This window comes from Dipodomys ordii, unplaced genomic scaffold, assembly GCF_000151885.1.
Source record: "Dipodomys ordii isolate 6190 unplaced genomic scaffold, Dord_2.0 Scaffold35, whole genome shotgun sequence".
NCBI classification, from domain to species: domain Eukaryota; kingdom Metazoa; phylum Chordata; class Mammalia; order Rodentia; family Heteromyidae; genus Dipodomys; species Dipodomys ordii.
Window position 1 is genome coordinate 12,752,678 of NW_012267251.1, and position 19,515 is coordinate 12,772,192.

At 50.1% G+C, this 19,515-nt stretch overlaps 1 protein-coding gene across 1 annotated transcript in view; it reads right to left on the bottom strand.

Moving 5' to 3' along the window:
• The window catches only part of Plxna2 (plexin A2), a 189,581-nt gene that overhangs the window by 9,630 nt on the left and 160,436 nt on the right, over positions 1 to 19,515 (bottom strand). The window contains exons 13-25 of the mRNA XM_013017499.1: positions 18,519 to 18,636; positions 16,628 to 16,764; positions 15,186 to 15,353; positions 14,962 to 15,055; positions 10,447 to 10,686; positions 9,431 to 9,574; positions 8,889 to 9,123; positions 6,981 to 7,123; positions 6,124 to 6,392; positions 4,286 to 4,352; positions 3,947 to 4,093; positions 3,145 to 3,304; positions 2,659 to 2,762 (exon numbers count right to left, since the gene is read on the bottom strand). Coding sequence (XP_012872953.1) covers positions 2,659 to 2,762; positions 3,145 to 3,304; positions 3,947 to 4,093; positions 4,286 to 4,352; positions 6,124 to 6,392; positions 6,981 to 7,123; positions 8,889 to 9,123; positions 9,431 to 9,574; positions 10,447 to 10,686; positions 14,962 to 15,055; positions 15,186 to 15,353; positions 16,628 to 16,764; positions 18,519 to 18,636 — 2,026 coding nt within the window. The remainder of the gene's footprint in view (positions 1 to 2,658; positions 2,763 to 3,144; positions 3,305 to 3,946; positions 4,094 to 4,285; positions 4,353 to 6,123; positions 6,393 to 6,980; positions 7,124 to 8,888; positions 9,124 to 9,430; positions 9,575 to 10,446; positions 10,687 to 14,961; positions 15,056 to 15,185; positions 15,354 to 16,627; positions 16,765 to 18,518; positions 18,637 to 19,515) is intronic.

Here is a 19,515-nt window from a genome sequence, read left to right on the forward strand (position 1 = left end):
ACCATTTTTTATTTTAACAATTTTTATGAACTTTATAAGTTTGATTTATAGCTACACCAGTCATAAAACCATCTTTCTGGGTCTTAAATTGTCAGTCCCTCTCTCCCACCAAAAAAGAATTAAATGTTGGGAAGTCAAACTATAAATGAACATTAGCGCTAACGAGATTCCCTGATAGCCAGTTTTAGTGGTGGTGTTTAATTTTACCCTCCCGATAAATCTGCGGGAGCCCCAGGAAGTTTTTTAACATCTCTTTGTTAATTAAGATTATGCAGATTTTCATCTGTGGGGGGCTCAAAGGACCTTTGACTCTAGGGTGGGTAACAAGAGGCCAATGCCAGACTTGAACACAGAAGGTTCCAGGATCTTTAGCCCTTCAGAGCATTAGTCCCATGCCTGGAAGATGCCAGTGAGCCATCATTTCACAACTGAGGTAGCCCTTAACTTGATAGCTGTCTGCACCATCAGCAAAAGCCCTAGGACAGAACAGGGGATGGAGTGTGTGTGTGTGTGTGTGTGTGTGTGTGTGTGTGTGTGGTGTGTCTACTTCTGTCTTTCAGGAGTTCTCCTTGCCACCCACAGTCCAGAAACGATACCCTGAATGCTTAGCAAGGGCAAAGGTTTACACTCCCAGTGAGAACAGATTGCATTAATTATGGTTTGTTGTCACCTAAAGGAAGAGCTTTACAAGGTGACTCACATGACCACAGTTGAACTCAATTCCAGGTCTGGTCACTAAATTTCTCTTGTTCTTCGTTTTGTTTTGTTTTTCTCTCTCAACCAATAGATGGAGCAAATCCACGGTCAGGATACCTGGCTGGATCTGACCTTGACTTTGCCTCAGGTAGATGACTGCACCTATCTGGGCCGTGGCAGTCAGTAAGGGCAGAATCCATTGTCTATGGTGATTGTTGTAAGGACTATTAAAGGCATTAAAATACACAAAGGCTGTTTGCCTGGTGCCCAGTGAGCACTCAGCAAGCGTTGGTATTTATGTTGTCATCATGAGCACCACCACCATCTTCTTCTTCCAAAGGGAGGAAGACACCTTGCTGTCCCTGTCACACAGGGCTAATGTGTGGGAAGTGCCTGGCACTCAGGGAAGCTTAGTAAATATTTGAGAAATGAATGAATACATGAATGATAAATGACATCAGGGAATTGGAAGCGTTTTATGTGATGAGCCTGTGAGGCGGGGTATTCCCTACTTCTGGCTAGGAGCCATAGGCTGGGCAGCACAAAGGCCCTGCTCCTGTTCTTTAGGAATAGGAGACTTGGGGCATCGTGCTGTTCTCTTTTGCACTTTCTTATTCAGCTCTAATTGCTTCTTTACAATTGTTCTCCCGGATGCATCTTTTAGCTCGTGATGTGGTAGTGGCTGCGTGTGTTTGTCTGTGCATGTGTGTATGCCTGTGGAATTCACAAGGAGTGATTACAGCTGGTCCGTACCACATCCTGCCTCCTCACCTGTTGTATCTAATCCTTCCAACTACCTTCATACTTTTCCCAGTCAGGGCTGTTATCTCCTTTTTGCAGACAAGGAGCCCAAGGTTGAGAAAGATTAAAGTCACACCATCAGAGAACAGGGAGGTGGGGCTTTCAATACAACTCCTGAAGCCCAGTCTCTTCTCTTCTATACCTCCTTCACTCTACATGGGGCTGGGGTCCAGGCAGAATATCAGCCCAGGGTGCTGGTGGGGTGGGAGGGGATGTAACCCAGGGAGGAGTATTCAGGGTGTCTCCAACTTCATTTGTGCACCCTGGGGTTTCTGGCCAGCCCCAGGGCCTCCGGGCTGCAGTCCATGGGCAGCTCAGCGCTCCTAAGCCCAGCCTGCCAGCCCCTTTGCATGTCTCCTTTTGGGGGACAAGGGGCACAGGACGATATTATGAATTAGGCAATCCCATGGGTTTTGTAGCCAGGGGCACTTCCTCTGGTTGGGTTAATTTCCCTCTGTGTCTCTATTTCCAGTGTCTATTTTAGTATCTTTTCCTGAATCCCAAAAGGTAGACACTACCTGTGATCAATCTTACAGAACCGCCACCCCTCCCTGCCCCAAGCTGTGAGTGCTGGTCATGGGAGGGGAGGGAGGGGAGATGGCGTTCCTGCGGTTGTGTTCTTCGGCTGAAATTTCAGCCAAAGACACTCAATGTGTCCACCAGTGTGCAAAGACATCCTTGTCTATATTTATTCTAGTCTATACACTTGTCGGGGGCAGGGATCCCTAGGGTCCCCCTTTGGCAGGTACAGGTAAGAAGAAGAGAACTTAAGTACACTGATAGTCAGAAGTGTCTGTTGCACTGCTGCATGAGAGAGAGAAAGCACCAGGCACCCTCAGGTAGCTGTCCAGATGCAGGGATTTTTTTTTTTTTTTTACAATATGCAGTTCTTCCTATAAACGTAGAGAGGCATAGTAACAAAACATTGGGGCCTTGGCCAGATAAAGCTGTTTCTGAGAGAAGTCCAACCACTCAGAGTTTGCTAAGTTTTCTCTCATCCCTGCCTGCCCTGTGAGTCTGCTGAGAAGCTGCAGTGAAGTATTGTTGCTCCAGGATCAAGGGAAAAGAATATGAGAGAGAGGAAACCCTCTGAAGGTCCTTATTGTGGCTGATGGCACGGTAAAGAGGCTCCAGGTGAAAAAGAGGCCCGACTCCTCTCACCTGATAATGCATCAGTGTGTTGAGCCGCTTCCAGTCACCTTCGATCTTGGTGGTGATGTCTTCGTCTTGTAGCACGACCCGGGCGATCCGGCCTTGGCGCCACTCTGGTTGGACAGTGCGGTGTGGGTGTGGCATGAGAGGGGTGGGGCTGTGAGCCAGGGCCACCTGGTCTGCCTCCTCTTAGCGCCCAGCAACCCTGACTCCCTGCAGCTTGTGTAAAGTTGTGCTTGGAGACATGCCTGGCTCCATGGGTTCAGGCAGCAGGGGCAACTGAGGGCCTTCCCAGAAAACCCACATCTGAGTGGGCAGTGCCCAAAGGGAGAGATGTTTCCTACAGCTCATATCTGGCCAGGACCCAGTCAGTACTCCTCCCCCCTCCCCCAGCCATTGGTGGCTTGGCATCTTCCCACCTTTCCATAGGTACTGCACCCTCTGGGAAGCTGCTGGTTTCCCCCGCACCCTCCCGTTGGGGGCCAGGCTTCCTACCCAAGTCCATGTCAACAGCCCTGGGCCTCTGCGAGTAGGGCACATTCTTATACACAGCATCGAGGATCTTCTCCTTGACTTGCGTGATGGTGTCACAGTTTAACACCTTCACTGGGATTTCTGGGCTGTTCTCATTGTCTGGGTTCACACAGTTCAGGATCTACAAGTGAGTAATCAAGCTGTGAGCAGGACATAGTTGAAAAGCAGTTTGAGGGAGAGGGTTGAGGCCTCGGAATCTTTCCCCCCAGGGTTTGCCCTTTTTACAGGAGGGAGGAGCATATTTCACTGTTGTTTTGTGCCTCAGTTTCTCTCACCTTCCTGATGCCTACCGCAGGAGGGCCTAAGTCACTGGACCCCCTTCTTTCTGAATGAACCAGGACCTCATCTCTAGCTTCTGAATAGTTTAGGGGAGACTATGATCCTGGTATGAGGTACCCAAGGACCTTAGAACTGGTTTCAGAGTGTCCAGGGCTGGTAGACCTTAGCCAACGTCTCTACACTAGGAACCAATACACTTGCATTCTTTCTATACCCATCGCTCCATGCTGAGTGACCAGTGACCTCCCTCTCCCAATATTATCTAGGGTAAAATGAGGCATAGAGGGCCCTCCAAAATGAGATGCAGGCGAGGGGCTCCAGCCTTGCCTTGAAACACTTCAAATGGCCCCTGGACTCGTCCCAGATGGGCCCCTTGGCCTCTTCACGGATCTCTTCTGCCGCCCCCCTCCCCCCACAGAGCATGTCCAGGGTGACAGAAGACAGCTTGGACCAGAGCAGGGGGCAGGCAGGCGCTGTCCCTCACCAGGGTCTTGTACTCGATCTGCTGCCGGATGAGCTTGTCCTCGCTCAGGGAGTAGCGGGCCTCACCGGTGATGGCGTCGATGGGGCCCTTCTCCATCTGCTGCTTAATGGCGCAGTACAGCATGAAGAGCGGCTCCCCTGCACATTCCTACGGGCACAAGCAGGGCATGGGAAGTGTGGGAGTGAGCCGTCCCCTCCCTGGCCACCTCTGCAGCTGCGACAGTCGGGGAGAGAACCACCTTGGCTTGGCTCACAGGGAGCATTTGGGCCAGGGAGTTTCCTGTTCCAGAGGACTGGGGTCCCCATACCACCCCGAAAGCCAAGCTGTGTCCCCGCTCACCTTCAGGAACTTGTGCAGGAGGAAAGCAAACCAGTTGGTTAGCATCTTCTCAGCCACGGATTCAGTCCTGGGGAAGGCAGAAGGAGTCCTTTGGGGAAGGTGTTAGTGGTAGGGGGCTGGGCTTGTTACGTGGGACAAAGCGCTGGGCTGGGAGCCATAACACCTGCAATCTATCCTGACTCCACCAGGAACTAGAAGTGTGACTTGGGGTGTTGGGGGAGGTGACTTCTCTGTGGGCCTCAATTTCCTATGCAAGACCTCGCATCTCTGCTGCTTTGGCTCTTCCTTACTCCTCAGGGACCCCAGGGTGATGAACAAGGCTTTTTTTTTCTTGGTCTTCAGAGGTTTTCTGCATGCCCGTGGACTCTATTTGTGCACTGGTAACCTGTCTCTCTGCATGCTCAGAGGCAGGCTGCCTTGGGTTCAGATCGTGGCTCTGTCACGTACTGTCGGAGTGACGTTGGGCGCATTGTTTAACCTCTAGGTTTGATTTTCCACCATCTCTAATTGTGGACAATCATCTCATCTGCCCTACACACAGTTGTGAGGATCGGATGAGTTAATATAGTTTAAATGCCAGGAAGAATGCCTAGACGCCAGTAAACACGACATAAATATTAGCTATATTACTGCTGTCATGTGAGCTCTCAGATCTCAGCCCTGCAGGTAGAGAGCAGTGCTTAAGAGTTTAGCCAACGGGGGATCTGTCTCTGCAAGTACATCCCTCTTCCCCTCCCCCATCCCCAGGCTGCAGATCTGGGGACTTGGGGAGAAACAAAGCGGCTGTGACAGACCCTCAGTGATGGGGGATGCCGAGGGGGTATTTTAACTCCCCGCACGTGGTGCAAATTACACCCTCTGGTTGCAGTAAATCCCAGGCATTTACCAGGGCCGTGTGGCAATCTGGGCTTGGGAGAAAGTGACAATGGCAGAAGAAATTGTAGCTTTCTCCCCGGGGCCCTCCCAGCATCCTCTCTCTGCATTGTGTCTGAGATTAGCTCTAATTTAAATACAACAGTTCTTAATGAGAGTTTCTAATGCTCAGATTGGCAGGATGGGGGCTCGGTGCTCAGAAAGCAAAGCCATTCTTCCTCCTTGCCCCACGTGGGCCTGTAAGCCCGAGACCTCAGGAACAGAAGGCTGAGGAAGGAGGGGGGGTGGTGAATGGAGGTAGTATGTTCCCATCCCTGCTGCCCAGAGCTGTGGAGCTGTGCTCAGCTCTCTGGTGGCCTCTGGTGAGGGGGAGCTCAAGGAATGCTGTGTCTCTTAATCTTTCTGCTATCAGGAAAAAATGGCCACGGGAGCAGGCTAGAAGGCTGGTAATTCCAAGCCAGGAATCGGGCACACAAGCTGAACCGTATCCCCAGCCTGGCCTCATCCAACAGAACCATGATGGAAACGATCTGTGTGAGCCAATATGGTGATCACTAGCCACAGGTGTGGTTGTTGACTAAGCACTTGGAATGTGGCCAGCATGATCCTAGGGTAATAGTACCAGATAGCAAGTTGTCACCAGGCTGGACCACACAGTTCTAGAGGCAACTAAAGGAAACTAAACGACAGAGAGGTTGCCTGTCTCGCCCAAGATCACAGAGTTGAGCAGGTGGCAGGACCAGGGTTCAAGCTGAGCTCCAAACCTGGGCCTGTGCTCTTCCCACCGTTAGGGGGCTTTAGGCACTGCAGTCTCCCAGGATCCCTGGACACACCAGACTCCACGCCAGCAGACGTGAGGACACCGGCTACTCTGGGGCTTGCCATTTCCAGGGATTGGAAACCTCGTGCTATTTGGGGGCTGACTAATGAGAACGCCCATCCACCCCTCCAGTGACAGGTCAGACCTCCGGAGCAGCAGCTTGGGGTGGTTCTTGTTCTCCAGGTTCTTGTCGATGAGGTCAGACAGCAGCTGCTTGAGCACGTCGGTGGCATACTCCAGGCGGCCCTGCAGCCCGGTCATGATGAGCGACGCCACGTTGCCCCGGTCACGCATGGAGAAGCTGCGCTGCAGCTCCAGTGTGCGGATGAAGGTCAGCAGGAACACCTTGTTGTTGATGAGCTGGGCGAAGAGCTTCAGGGCTTTCTCCACGTGCTGCTGCCCATTGCCCTGCACCTGGAGGGCGGGGGTGGGCATGGAGAGACACCTGGGAAGACAGGCTCCTGCCCTTCCCTCCTCGGTTCTCAGAGGACCTGCTGGCACCTGCTGTGGGCTCCTTTCCATGAGAGCTATGGCCAGCCCCATCCCTGCGGCTGCTCTCTGAAGGCTGCAGTCAGCCCTGACCTGGGCTCCTGGGGGCCATGTGATTCTCCCAAGGGTACCATAGAGACGACCCAGCACATATCTTCAGTTTATTAGTCTTCCCACCATTGCCCTTTCCTGATTTATCATGAATAAAACAAACCTATGGAATCCCACGTCCTTCTTTAAACCACCTTCAATCCTTTCTAGAGTAAGGCCAGATCTTCATTAATTTCCGTCATTGATTTAAAACATGACCATTCCAAGCCTTACTCTGGAATTATCCTCAAATGCTTGGGAACCTCCTTAGTTGTCATTTTCCTGATAGCTTATAGCTGCCATGTGGTTTTGACCTGTTGGTCCCTTCTGACTCCTAACTTTACGTAGGTCCCACCTGGAATTCTTAGGAAACCCCGGCCTGTGTCCCTGTTGGTGGGATGGACCCTGGGAGACAGGCGTTACCTCCAGCTCACGCAGGACAGGATGATCCTCGATGCCTGGAAACAGGACTCGCATAGCATAGGTACGATAGTCTAGGTAGGGGATTCCTGAGCGGTCCAGGTCACTGGTTAGCTCGTTGATGTCCGTCTGGAGCTCGGCGAAAGCTGTGAGAAGTGATCAGAGACAGGGAGGCTCAGTGAAGGAGGGAGATCTAGAGTACAGAGATGGTGAGGGTAGAATGATGTGTCTGGAGGAAGAGCTTCGTAGGCTGCCCGCTACAGTTGGTATTTTAAGCATCCCAAAGGCCTGTGTGTTATGGGCATGGCTCCAGGCTTGATGCTATTAGGTGGCAGTGGAACCTTTGAGAAATGAGGCATAGTGGGAGGTCTTTAGGGGACTGAGGATGTGCTAGAGAAAGGTAAAGGGTTTTGCTCAGCCACCTGCTCTAAGCATGCCGTGCTGCCTTACCCACAGGTCTGAGAGCAACAATACCAACCTATCATAGGCTGCAACCTCCACAACTGTGAGCCGGCACCAACCTTTCCTATTTACAGGTTGATTAACTCAGGTACTTGTTATGGGGATGGAAAGCTGACTAACACACTGTATTTCTTAAGTGGTGAGGAGACAAGTGATTTTTGTATGATTATTTTTATTTTTTATTTTTTTTTCCTGCCAGTTGTTGGGGCTTGAACTCAGGGCCTGGATGCTGTCCCTGAGCTCTTTTGCTCAAAGCTAGAGTGCCTTACCACTTTGAGCCACTTCCGGTTTTCTGTGTTAATTGGATATAAGAGTCTCACGGGGACTTTTCATCCTGGGCTGGCTTTGAACTGCGATCCTCAGATCTCAGCCTCCTGAGTAGCTAAGGATTACAGGCTTTTATATGAATTTGTATGCTTATCAGCTTTTAAAAATTGTCTTTGTACATAGTGTAAATGTAGCTAAAGGGAAGAAAAGAGAACACCATGACTTAGGCCATTCAGTCAAGATCATAGAGGTGCTGGCGTCTGGGGGAAAAAAATGGCTTGGACAAGGGGTTCCAGAGAAGACTAGAACAGGCAAATTGCTACCTTTTCCCAAGCCAGAAAATAAATTAAGATATAAAAGCTTTGGGTAGCCTTGGCTACCAGATGGCCAGCAAACAGGGAGTAAAGGGCCTTTGAGGTCTCGCCCCAGGGACAGGCCTGTCTTCTGGGTACCCAGACTCTGCAGGCTGGTGCCAGAAGGAGCCTAGGCCACCTTTCCCAGCACAACTCTTCCCTTTCATCCAGCAGAGGGCTTGTTTCCCAGAATGCCATTTGTAGTAAAAGGAGAAATGTTTTGATTCCTAATTGAGATGTTTTCCCAGAGAGCCTGCCAGGTCCTCAGCCCGAGAGAATGCCAGGTACACTTGTCACCTCATGGCTGTGGCTGCGTGGGAAGACGGGAGAAAACACAATCTCTGCTCCTACACACATTCATGGCCAAGGCCATCGGCAAATACGGCCTTCAGAGTGTGCAGCCCGGCCTGCAGCATTGATAGAGATAGAAAACAAACCCTGGTGGGGGGTAGGGGTGGGCAGATATTGGGTGGGAAGGAGGAGGGGTGCTCTCTGCTGGCCTTGCTGCTGCTCCCTCCCATGGGAAAGACCCATCTGCAAGTGTTTAGGAGCCAGACATTGCTATTTGGAGGATGCAGCCTGAGATAAGGAGAGAGGCAGAATGGAACTGCTAGGTTGTGGGTTGAATCAGATCCGGGTAATATAGGTAGACCTGGGCCCCTCCCCATGGACATTCTTCATAGGCCTTCTTTGATCCTGGGGGCAAGGGAAGTTTCTGGAAAAAAGCAGGTCCAAGTGGGATATAAAGACATGGAGCAGGAAGAGCAAGGAGGAGATTGGGAAGGTTGGTGCCAAAAGACGGGGCTGGAGAAGGTGCATCTCCACTCACCTTCCTTACACTCCAGGGCCACGCGCGACTCCAAGTTGTCCATCTGCATCTGGAGTCGCTTGAGCGTGAGGTCATTTTCCCGAGACTTGCGCTTGTAGGCGATGAGGACGATGATGACGATGATGAGGAGCAGGCTGCCGCCCGCCGCGATGCTGACGATGGCGGGCAGCGTCAGCAAGCTGTCTGAGATGACACTCACCGAGCCAGGCGAGAACACCATCCCACCGACGTGCACCTGCGCATTATACACATGGACGCACACAGGTGTAGAGCCCTGGCAGGCCGTGTCAGTCAGGGAGGACATGACAGACAAGTACACACACATACATATACATACATACACACACAGAGTGCAGATGTGCACACAGAGAGACTTCCTGCTTTTGGCAACTGCTTTGACTTACTTGTGTCCTCCACTTCTCTCCGCTTTAATGCAGGACATGGAGATGAGGAGGTACAGAGGGTGTGGGTTGGAAGATGGAGCCACATGCACACAGGGAGGGGGGTGGAGAGGTGAGAATGGAGGAAGAAGGCTCACTCACCATGACCTTGTGCTGCCCCGTGAGGTTGGGAGGTTCGCACAGGAGCTGCGTCTCAGACACGGTGACGGCACAAGGGGTTTCTCCAATCAGCACCGTGTAGTTGAGTTTGGCCCCTCCAGAGGCTGGAGGACAGAGGTTTTTGCCCTGTAGAGAACGGTAATCTTAAAAAGAATAATTGACACATGCCTGCAGGAGTTAATTGCCTCATTAAAAAGAGATTTAAAGGAGGCCAGGGAAGGGCAGCAATGGGAAAACCAAGGAAAGATCCCTCCACAGAAGTTTTGGAGGGGTCTTCTAATGGTCAGCCACAGTTTAGAAAGAGGGAAAAAAGAGAGAAGGAATAAATGTAAAGAAGAAAGCAAGGATGGCAGGCATCAAGGGCTCATTCTGTAGTCCTACCTACTCAGGAGGCTGAGATCTGAGGATCATAGTTAGAAGTCAACCCAGGCAGGAAAGTTCATAAGACTCTTATCTCTAATTAAATAGCAAAAAAAGCACCAAAAGTGGAACTGTGGCTCAAGTAGAGCTCTAACCTTGCGCAAAAAAGCTCAGGGACAGAGCTGTGCATACATGCAGACACAGAAAGAAAGGAAAAGAAAGCAAGCAGGAAATAGGCAGGAGAGACAAAACACTATCCAAGAAGAAAATTGAGGGGGAGGAAGGAGAGCTACAATGGGGTATAAGTCAAAACGGTGCAGCCACCAGGCTTTTGGACATGTGATACCAGAAGACTGTGTGTGTGGTTACGCGGCCAAGGAGATGGCCTATGTAATGGAAGATCTGTTGCTGCCAAGCCACTCAGAACCTATCCCCCAGTGCTCAAGAAAAAGATTTCAAAGTATTATTCACTTGAGAATCCCAAGTGCCAAAGGTATCATCAGTGCATGGCTGTTTATCAATGAACTCTGTGGATTTGGGGGTCCACATGTGCAGACAGAAGAAGCAGAAGGCCAGGGAGCAGGAGGGGTGGGGGTGTTCTGTTCCCTCATTGCCTGGGCTGGGAACTGCTCCCCTACCTTTAGGATGATGGGTGATCCCGGCTTCTGATCCAAGACTCCAGTAGGGCTGAGCAGTTCAAATGTTGGGTTGGGGTAGTAGATAAACTTGGTGTCATTGTAAACAAGCAAGGACTGGACGTTGTTAAAGAGAAACCCAAATTCATCTGGCCTCTCCACGGTGTCCAGGCCTGGGCGGTATTCCGTGGTGAGAGAGGGTGCCAGGCAGGTCAGGGTGGTTGTGTTCACCACTTTACATACCTAAGAAACCCAGAAAACAGCATTTGAGTTCCAGGCACTGGGGTGGGGAGGAGGGAAGGACAGGGCACACTGCCTCCCACCTACCCTCGGCTTGATTTTCCTGATTGTCACTGGGATTACCTGCTTGTCTTAATTGCACGTGAGATGCTTAAGAAAATGGGTGGTGATGTCTTTTTGGAGGCGAGAGGTGCATTTAAACCTCTTCCAGTCATTCATGCACACATACATGCATTCATTAACACGCAACTTTGCTTGAGCACCTATTTTGTGCCAGGCTATGGACTGAAGTAATCACAGAGGCAAGGGGTAGACTACAAATTAACCAATGATTATAAGACGGGCCCAGCAGAGGCCCTGGGACACCATAGAGATCATGACACTGTGAGATGAATGAATGGATGGGAAAAATCGGTTCTTTCATCTGGGGATGTGGGCACAGAAGTATATATGTGTGTGTGTGTGTGTGTGTAGTATGTAACAGGAAGTGGGTGAGGAGCACTTTTCCCAGGGCATAGTAGAAGTGTAATTAGTGCTTGTTGATATGTAAACAGGATCCTGTAACTCAGGCCACATCTTATTCAGAGCCTCTTTCTTTTCCTTAGCCACAGATCCTTAATCCTACACTGGAGTAGTGCCTTGGAATTGGCACTGGGTTTACAATAGCTTTTCTTTTTTTTTCTCTTGGTAGACTTTGGTCTGTCATTTAAAATTCTAGCTGGGTTGGCCCCCAGTTTAGGAAAATCTAGGCCAATTCTCCTCCGGTGGTTTAGTTCTGGGGCTGGCCAAGGCGGCAGCCAGACTGAAGCAACCACTACAAGACCACATACAGCTGGGGAAGAAAACCCGCACGTCTGCCCGCTTGCCTCTTGGCTGTCACTCAGCGCCACCAAGTTTCAGTTCTGGACACTTAGGAACAACAGGAACTACCAAGGGGGCTCTGAGAGAGATCTGAGAACATAGTCCCCACAAGTACATGCTGTCTTGGCAGGTCTGTGTGAATGTGTATGTGCACATGTGTGTGTGTGTGTGTGTGTGCGTGCGCACATGTGTGTCTAGCTAAGAAGTGCACACTAGGGCTTCGTGTTCAGGAACAAGATGGAGTGTGAAATTGCAGAAGAGTGGATATTTGTATAGACGATATCAGAACCTCACAGTCCACGTCAACCCTCCCTGTCTGGAAGGAACTCAAGAGTTTGAACCAACAGCTCACTGTACCATTCCCACTGTAGCTGGAGTCAGTACCTGTTCCTACTCTTTTTATGACACATGTCAGCGGCCCCTTTCCAACTCAATGTCTCTCTCCTGTGGCAGCTGGGAACATTGGCGCACAGAAAAGGCAAGGTAGGGTTCATGAGAGAATTGTATTCCTGGCCCTGCAAGGAAGATCCCCAGCCTCAGTGTGTGTCCCATGCCCAGGTTTCTAGCCCAGGGAGCCCTGTGCAAATAAGCATTATTATAAAACATGATTGCGTTCTTTTCTTTTGGCTCTGGGGATCAAACCCAGGATGTTACACTTGCTAGGAAAGCACTATGTGATTGTGCTATATCCTGGCTCTAAGTAGATCATTTTTAAACAAGAGGTCTCTGTGTGCCTCCTGTTCCGTGCTGTGTTGGCTTTGGTGGTTTGGCTCTCCTTAATATCCAGTGAGTTGGCTGTGAAATCCGAGGTGGGCCCCAAAGATGGGCGAGGGCTTACATGGGACAAAGAGCTATTTTGCCATTGTTCCACAAGCTGAGGCCTGGGGCATTGGTTCAGAGCTCCCCACAGTGAGGACAGGCCTGACGGACATTGAATTCCCACATGCCTTTCCTCCAGGCCTGTCAGCCTGTCCATTCCAGGACAGGAAGCTCGAGCCTCCCCCTCTCCCACCCCCCACCCCCCAAGCCCAATGCTCCAGAAGGTGGACTTATATCTTAGTGTCCTGAAATGCTGTGATCATAGGATCTGGGAGTATGGAGCTGGCGGGCAGCCAGGGAGATGATGAGTGTTGGGGAGACTGAAGGAAAGGGGTCTTGGTCCTGAGCCTTCTGCCGGAATGTCAGGTACCAGGAAGCTTTCCTGCCCTGGCTTCTCTCCCAGTGGCTTCCCCAGGACCACAGCTGGAGCCCTTGAGGGTCACCCTGGTTGGTCATGTGTGGTATTTGTTTTGCCTTTTATCTTCTGTACAGTGGCGTTCTCACATCTGGGGTCTGCTGACTGGCTTCCCTGGACTGTCTCGTTCCTAGAGACAGCAAGAAGCTTGCCTGCCAGCAGGCCTGACAAAGGCAAAACCCCAGACCCAATCCCAACCCCCAAGCACCTCCTTTCACACTCCAGTTCCTGTCCACAGGCCCTAATCACCCCAGGACTCAGTAGAAGAACAAGCAAGGACAGCCCTGGTATTTCAGACGTCGATAGGACCAGCTGAAATGACGCCAGCTAGCCAGTCTGTAGTCCATGGATCCTGCAGCACCTGTTCCTTCCTGAGGACACCACCCTTGTCCTCTCCTGTCTTCTTCCAGACTTACAGCTTCCCCTTGTGGTCCCCTGGGCATGGTATGGCCCCCTTTTCTTGGGATCTGATCTGTGCATATGACAAACTGTCTTTGGCCTTGCCATGTCTGATTAATAATAAAACCTGTATCTTAAAACATGTACCTGATTTTCTCAGGGGAGGGGTGGTTTACCCACTCTAGGTGAGCATTCACTGTTGCTATTCCCATCCTTCACCTCGTCCTAAGGGACCTGGGGTTTGGCAGATATATGAGCTCCTGGGAACATTGAACTACTGGGAGGGATGGAAGGGAATGGATTAGGGCTCTAGCTTTCCCCATGGACCAAACTCTGACTTGGAAGAAGTGGTGTGTGCTCACCTAGCCCAAAGGATGGTAACCATGATGGGTACAGGTGCCGCCACCTGTCTGGCATGATCAGAATGTCAGGCCCAACAGCATTTCACACAGTCTAGTTAGGAAGAGCCTAGAAGCGTGGGAGCTAGCTAGCCCGGTCCTGCCACAAGTCACCTTAATTACTGGGGACCAGTCATTCGTCCATTCTGGCTTCAGGTTCCCTCAGCTCTGCAGTAAGTGGGGGTTGGAGTAGGTAAGCACTGAGCCTTTTCCAGGTCCAGCCTTCTAGCACCCTGCGGTGTTGTGCTAGAAGTTTCTAAAGGGAGTCTCTCAGCACTCTGGGAATATGTCTCAGGGATAAAACCAGAGACCCAATACCATCTTCTGCATCTCCATCTTAGCCTTGACAAGCCCCTGCAGGTTGGAGCAGTCATGCTAGTAAAAATGCATCAAAAATAATGGCCGTGACAGCACCTCCTGGATTGTAATTATGAATACAATAACCTTTCAGAAAACGTTGACTAAAGGGCGTGCAACAGGGCCTCCAGAACAAACTTAAAACTTTATAGAAGACATGACATTCTGCTTTATCAAAATAATAGTATTTCTTTTTCTTTTTCTTTTCTTTTTTTGTCGGTTGTGGGGACTGAACTCTGGGCCTGGGCACTGTCCCTCAGCTCTTCAGCTCAAGGTGAGCGCTCTACCACTTGAGCCACAGCGCCACTTCTGGCTTTTTTCTGCTTACGTGGTGTTGAGGAATTGAACCCAGAGCCTCATGCATGCAAGGCAAGCGCTCTACCACTGAGCCACCTTCCCAGCCCTCTTCTTACTTTCTTTCTTTTTAAAGAAAACCAATCACAAAAATCCATAGTGGGAAAAATTTAAATTACATGGCCAGGCCCTATAAAGAGGTTTAGTAAAATGATCAGTCTGGGCCAGAATTATCTGTATGCAATAACTAATATTTATCAAGTACCTGCTGGCCATGAGCTGGACAGTTAAGCTAGGTCTTATCATTAGCATCCACAGCTGAGCAGCACAGGAAAGAGAGGTCAAATGACTCGATCATGGATGTGCAGCTAATAGCTGGTGGAGCCCTGCTTCCAATCCAGAAATGTCTGTGGGTGGAGCCAGCGTTCCCTTCCACTTCCCACACTGCTTCCCTTTTGACCTCTAAGTGAACATTAGCCTGTAACAGGAGCCCTTTTGTGCTGTATCATCAGCTCGGAAGCCAGGACTTTTATATGCTCACTAGATCATCTTCTGACAAGAAATTACACTGTAATTATCAACTACATTGTAAGGATCAGCTATTTGGGACCATGTATCCCAGCTCCAAGTTACACACCAACTTCCCTTTCCAGTATCCAGGTGTTTCCCTTCCTGACCACTGGCTTATGGAATCACAATGATTGGTCAGGCAGGGCCAGACTAAGGGTTACTCACATTGACAGATTCTTTGCCATTAAACTTGACTCGGATCCTTGGCTCCTGAATGACATCCAGGTTGAAGCCTGTGATGGTCAGTGGTGTGTGGCCACTTGTGGGAACAGAGCAGAGGCTGGTTAGGGAAACCCTCCCTTGAACCTGCTCCCGTGCGCCTCTCTCCCACTATCACGAGCTGCCCTTGTGCTGCAGGGCATTTACAAAGCTCCCCGTCTCCGCCTCACCTGGTGATGCTCCACTCTGGCTCAATGCGCTGCACCCGGGGGTCATCTATGTACTCAAACTGCAGGCTGTTATCCACACGCGCTCTGTCAACACTCACAGACACAGGCACTGCGCCCAGGCCGTTGGATGATGGAGGTGACACACACACGATCTCATTCATTGATCTCCTGATGGGGGAGAAGCGGGAGGATTAAAAATGATAGGCAAGGTCGACTCAAGTTGAAAAGGCACGTCCCTTGGTCAGAGTTGCTTGTTTCTGCTCCCTGTGACAGCACACACTCCCCCATCGGCACCCATCAGTGCCTCCTTCCCACCTGAGACCCAAACCTAGCGGGGAGGGAGCACGTTGGATGGAGTTGGATAGAGAGTGTGGGGTAAGGACCGGGCTCCATAAACTATGGAGGAATTCTTCTTTTCTGGACTTTTCTAGACTATGAGAAACCAAGGCATCAGGCTGTCAACACATATCCACTTAGAATCAACCACACACAGTGACAAGCACACAAGGATTGCTCCGGCAGAGTTTATAGTGCAAGGAGATTGTCAGATGGGTCACACTACACCAACTGGGTTCTTATCTATGGATTCTTTCCAAACTCTCCCCAGGTCTTCATATTTCCAGGCCTCCTGGAAGAGTAGGTTGTTTTTTTTTTTTTTTTTTTGGTTGGTTGTGGGGCTTGAACTCTGGGCTTGGGTGCTATCCTCGAGCTCTTCAGCTCAAGGTCAGCACTTTACCTCTTGAGCCACAGCGCCACTTCTGGTTTTCTAGTGGTTTATTGGAGATTAGAGTCTCATGGACTTTCCTGCGCAGGCTGGCTTTGATCCTCAGATCTCAGTCTCCTGAGTAGCTAGGATTACAGGGGCTGATTGATTTTTTATTTTTAAATGCACAAGAGATACTGAGAGTACAAGTCTATGCAGCCTCCATATTTCCCAGGTCCTCTTAGGGAACTCAGTGGATGTAGGTCCTCATGGTGACTAGAGATTCAACAGGAGTCCTTTTCAGTGACCTTTAAAAGTTGTGATCTAAGCCAGGCGTCGGTGGTTCACACCTGTAATCCTAGCTACTCAGGAGGCTGAGGTCTGAAGATCACGGTTCAAAGGCAGCCAGGGAAGGAAAGGCCTTGAAACTCTTATCTCCAATAAACCACCAGAAAACTGGAAGTGGCGCTGTGGCTCAAGTAGTAGAGTGCTCGCCTTGAGCTGAAATGCTCAGGGACAGTGCCCAGTCCCAGAGTTCAAGCGCCACAACCGGAAAAAAAAAGTGATCTACAGGACATAAACTGACAAGTAGTCTGTATTTCTAACAATGGTTGGGACAGTGCTTGGGCCCAGGAGGTAACATGGAATCAGCAGGCCAAGCTGCTAAACAAACACACACAGGAACATGCATACACATGTCTCAGACATACGGCCTACTTGGCCTTCAAGTGCTTCTCACCCATAGAACTCGCAGGTCTGGTTGCCCAGGTAGACAGCCACACTGCTCCCAGCACCAAGGTAATGGCCTGTAATGGTAACCATGGTACCTCCTGACTCTGGTCCTCGGATGGGGTTGAGTGACAGCACAGAAGGGTTCTTTGGAAAGAAGCAGAAAAACGTTCACAACTTTAGGTCCCAGGCTAGACCCAAGGACACAAAGACTATCCCTGTGTTGGAGTGGAGGTACTTTTCCTGCTTTTGGTAGTCCCAGGTGCTCACTCGGGTCTCTCTGAGGGTATCTCCAGGGAAGGCAGAGGACAGTGTGCTGGAATTAATTAACTCCCTGGGGAGTCTTGTGCTCATAACACTGAAAGGACAGCGGAAGTGACACTGACTAATCTATCAATTAGTTTACAAATTGAGAATCATTTGAAAATGCTTCTCTATCTAGAACCTGTCCTGATTTTTTTGGCACAAAATCGATAAGGCTGAATAAAGCACCCCTGTCTAAGTTGGGCTGCTGAGAAGCGATAGCTCCCAGAACGGCCCATACACAGGTTTCTTTGTCCTTCCGTAAGCATGTGAGGGTTTCTGGTGTGGTCAGTGAATGTTAGACGTGGCCTCTCCAACTCTCATCAAGTGGGTGATGGGTCAACTGGATGGGAGTTTCTAGTAAATTCACAAAACTATAGCAGTGAGCCTAAAACTCATTGTCTACAGGTCAAAGGCATGTAAAGTGCATTCAACTGAGCAATGGCACAGGTATGAAATCTAGTCTGCATTAGCCACTCACTAGCTGCAGGCCCCAAGGCAAAGTTTAGGATCATTCTGGACATTTGCTTGTTCCCTTGTCAAGGGAGGAGGGTGGGCTAGATTACCCTTAAGGCCCCTCCCATCTGTGTCATCTACAGCTGTCTCTCCATCTTGTCTTTCTATCTTTGCCTCTCATCCTCCCAGGGTGGGGGAGATGGAATATTTGTCAGCAGACAGGCTGTGGTTCTTTCCAACTAAGAGAGAAAAGCATGAGTGAAAGCTAGATGCCAAGATGAGACGCCAGAGTCTGGAAACTCTAAAAATAAGCAGTTAAAATGCTTTAGAGAGAAGAGAATTTTGTGGCCTAACGATTTTTCAAAACTCTTAGCAAGGCTGGTTTGACCCCATCCGCTAGTGTTAACACTTTTTAATGAAGTACTTGATGTGGCCATGGTGGTAAGTGCTAGAAAAAGGGACTTGAGGATCCCAGAAGCAAGTTATCGATTTTGTATGAATTTAGCCCAGGCAGGCACCAGGTCCTCAGAAACAAATATTGATTCGGTGAGAAGCCAGTGCCAGCCTTGTCAAAAGCCTTCATGAGACTACACCTGTTGTCTAAGCATATGGGTGTGCCTTCAGGTGTGACAGGCATACACGTGTGTAACCACACTGACACACAGAGTGACCATCTCTGATGTCCTCTCTCCTGGCTCTGCCAGATTCAGCGACTCTCCTAAACTCCCATGAAAATAGCCTTGGCAGGAGACAAATCAGGTAGATCAATATAGACCTGTTTAATTAGACCCCCTCATGGGCTCATCCTTGTTGGGATGGAATAAGACCAAGATATCACACTGGAGGACAAATGGCAGGTTCCTCTATACTCATCTACTTTCTAAGTAAGGGTGCATTTGGCTTTGTTTGGCTTCTGACCTGTGGCCTGTTAGGACTTGGTTCTCTACAGCTTTTGTTATTCCCATGTCCATTATACTCCAGAATGATAGGGTTGTAAGCAATGAGGTCACGATCCTTTTTTTCTGGTCTTTAGTCTGAAAGGTCTGGGACTGCCCAACCTGGGACTGCATGTGGGTCTCCCTGGGAGAGTACACCTGTGCCTTTGTTGCTCTCTGTGGCCCAGTCCCAGTCCCAATACTTACCACGAAGGTGTACTGCTGGTGGGACTTGGTCATGAACTCTGGCTTACACTCCCCTATGCACAGGCGCACGGGCCCAGAGGTGGTTCCTATGAGGGCGTGGCCCATCTCGCAGACGATCCTGAGGAGATAGCAAACCTTCTGGTGAGAGGCTGGGCCAGGCTTCATCCCTGCCCCTCTCGCTCATCCAGTTATAGTAAATGGCTCATCACAACCATGTCAAAGTGCTGGGCCAGGAGTCAGCTTGGCCAGCCACTTAGCTGTGCACCCTTGGGTTCTGTGCTTTCCCTCTCCTGGCTTTAGTTTTATCTGTACAGTAGGAAGTTGGATTGGATCATCTCTAAAGTCCTGTGGGCAATGCTGCCCAGGTCTCTGATCACTGCAGTAGCTAGTGTGTGTGTGTGTGTGTGTGTGTGTGTGTGTGTGTATGTGTGTGTGTATATGTGTGTGTGTGTAATAAACTGAATGTCCAGCAGAGAGATCTAGGGATTAACCTTTTAGTTAGTGTACTCTTTTATGTAAAAGCCAACATTGCATTATTCCCTAAAAGATCAGGTTGAGGGCCAGTTTGGCACTCAGATTCAACTGTGGCCCATTGGCCTACAGTGAGTTTTTACAAGTGGGAGGTGTGCAGGCTGGGGGTGAGCAAACGGGAGGAAGGTGCAGAGTTCGTTCATTAGGCTGGGTGTTGAGACTGGCTTCCCAGTTAATCAAGGGCTGAGCACACAAGCTGGCAGGGGAGCAGATGACTGGGCCCTGGGTTGGAAGTCACGCCTCGTGCTAGCAGGAGTGCGGGAAGGAGGAGGTGTGCTGAGTTCTCCCGAGCAATCCCGATCAATACCCCTACTGGTGACTCCCCAGCACCTGACATAAGTCACCCTGTCCATTTAGACTCTGGTAGCCTTCATCACAGTAGCCTTTTAGAAAGGGCAGCCAGTGGAGGACTTAAGAAATCAAGTCCTGGGGGGGGGGGGCTTTCCTGGAACTGTAAGGCCTGGAG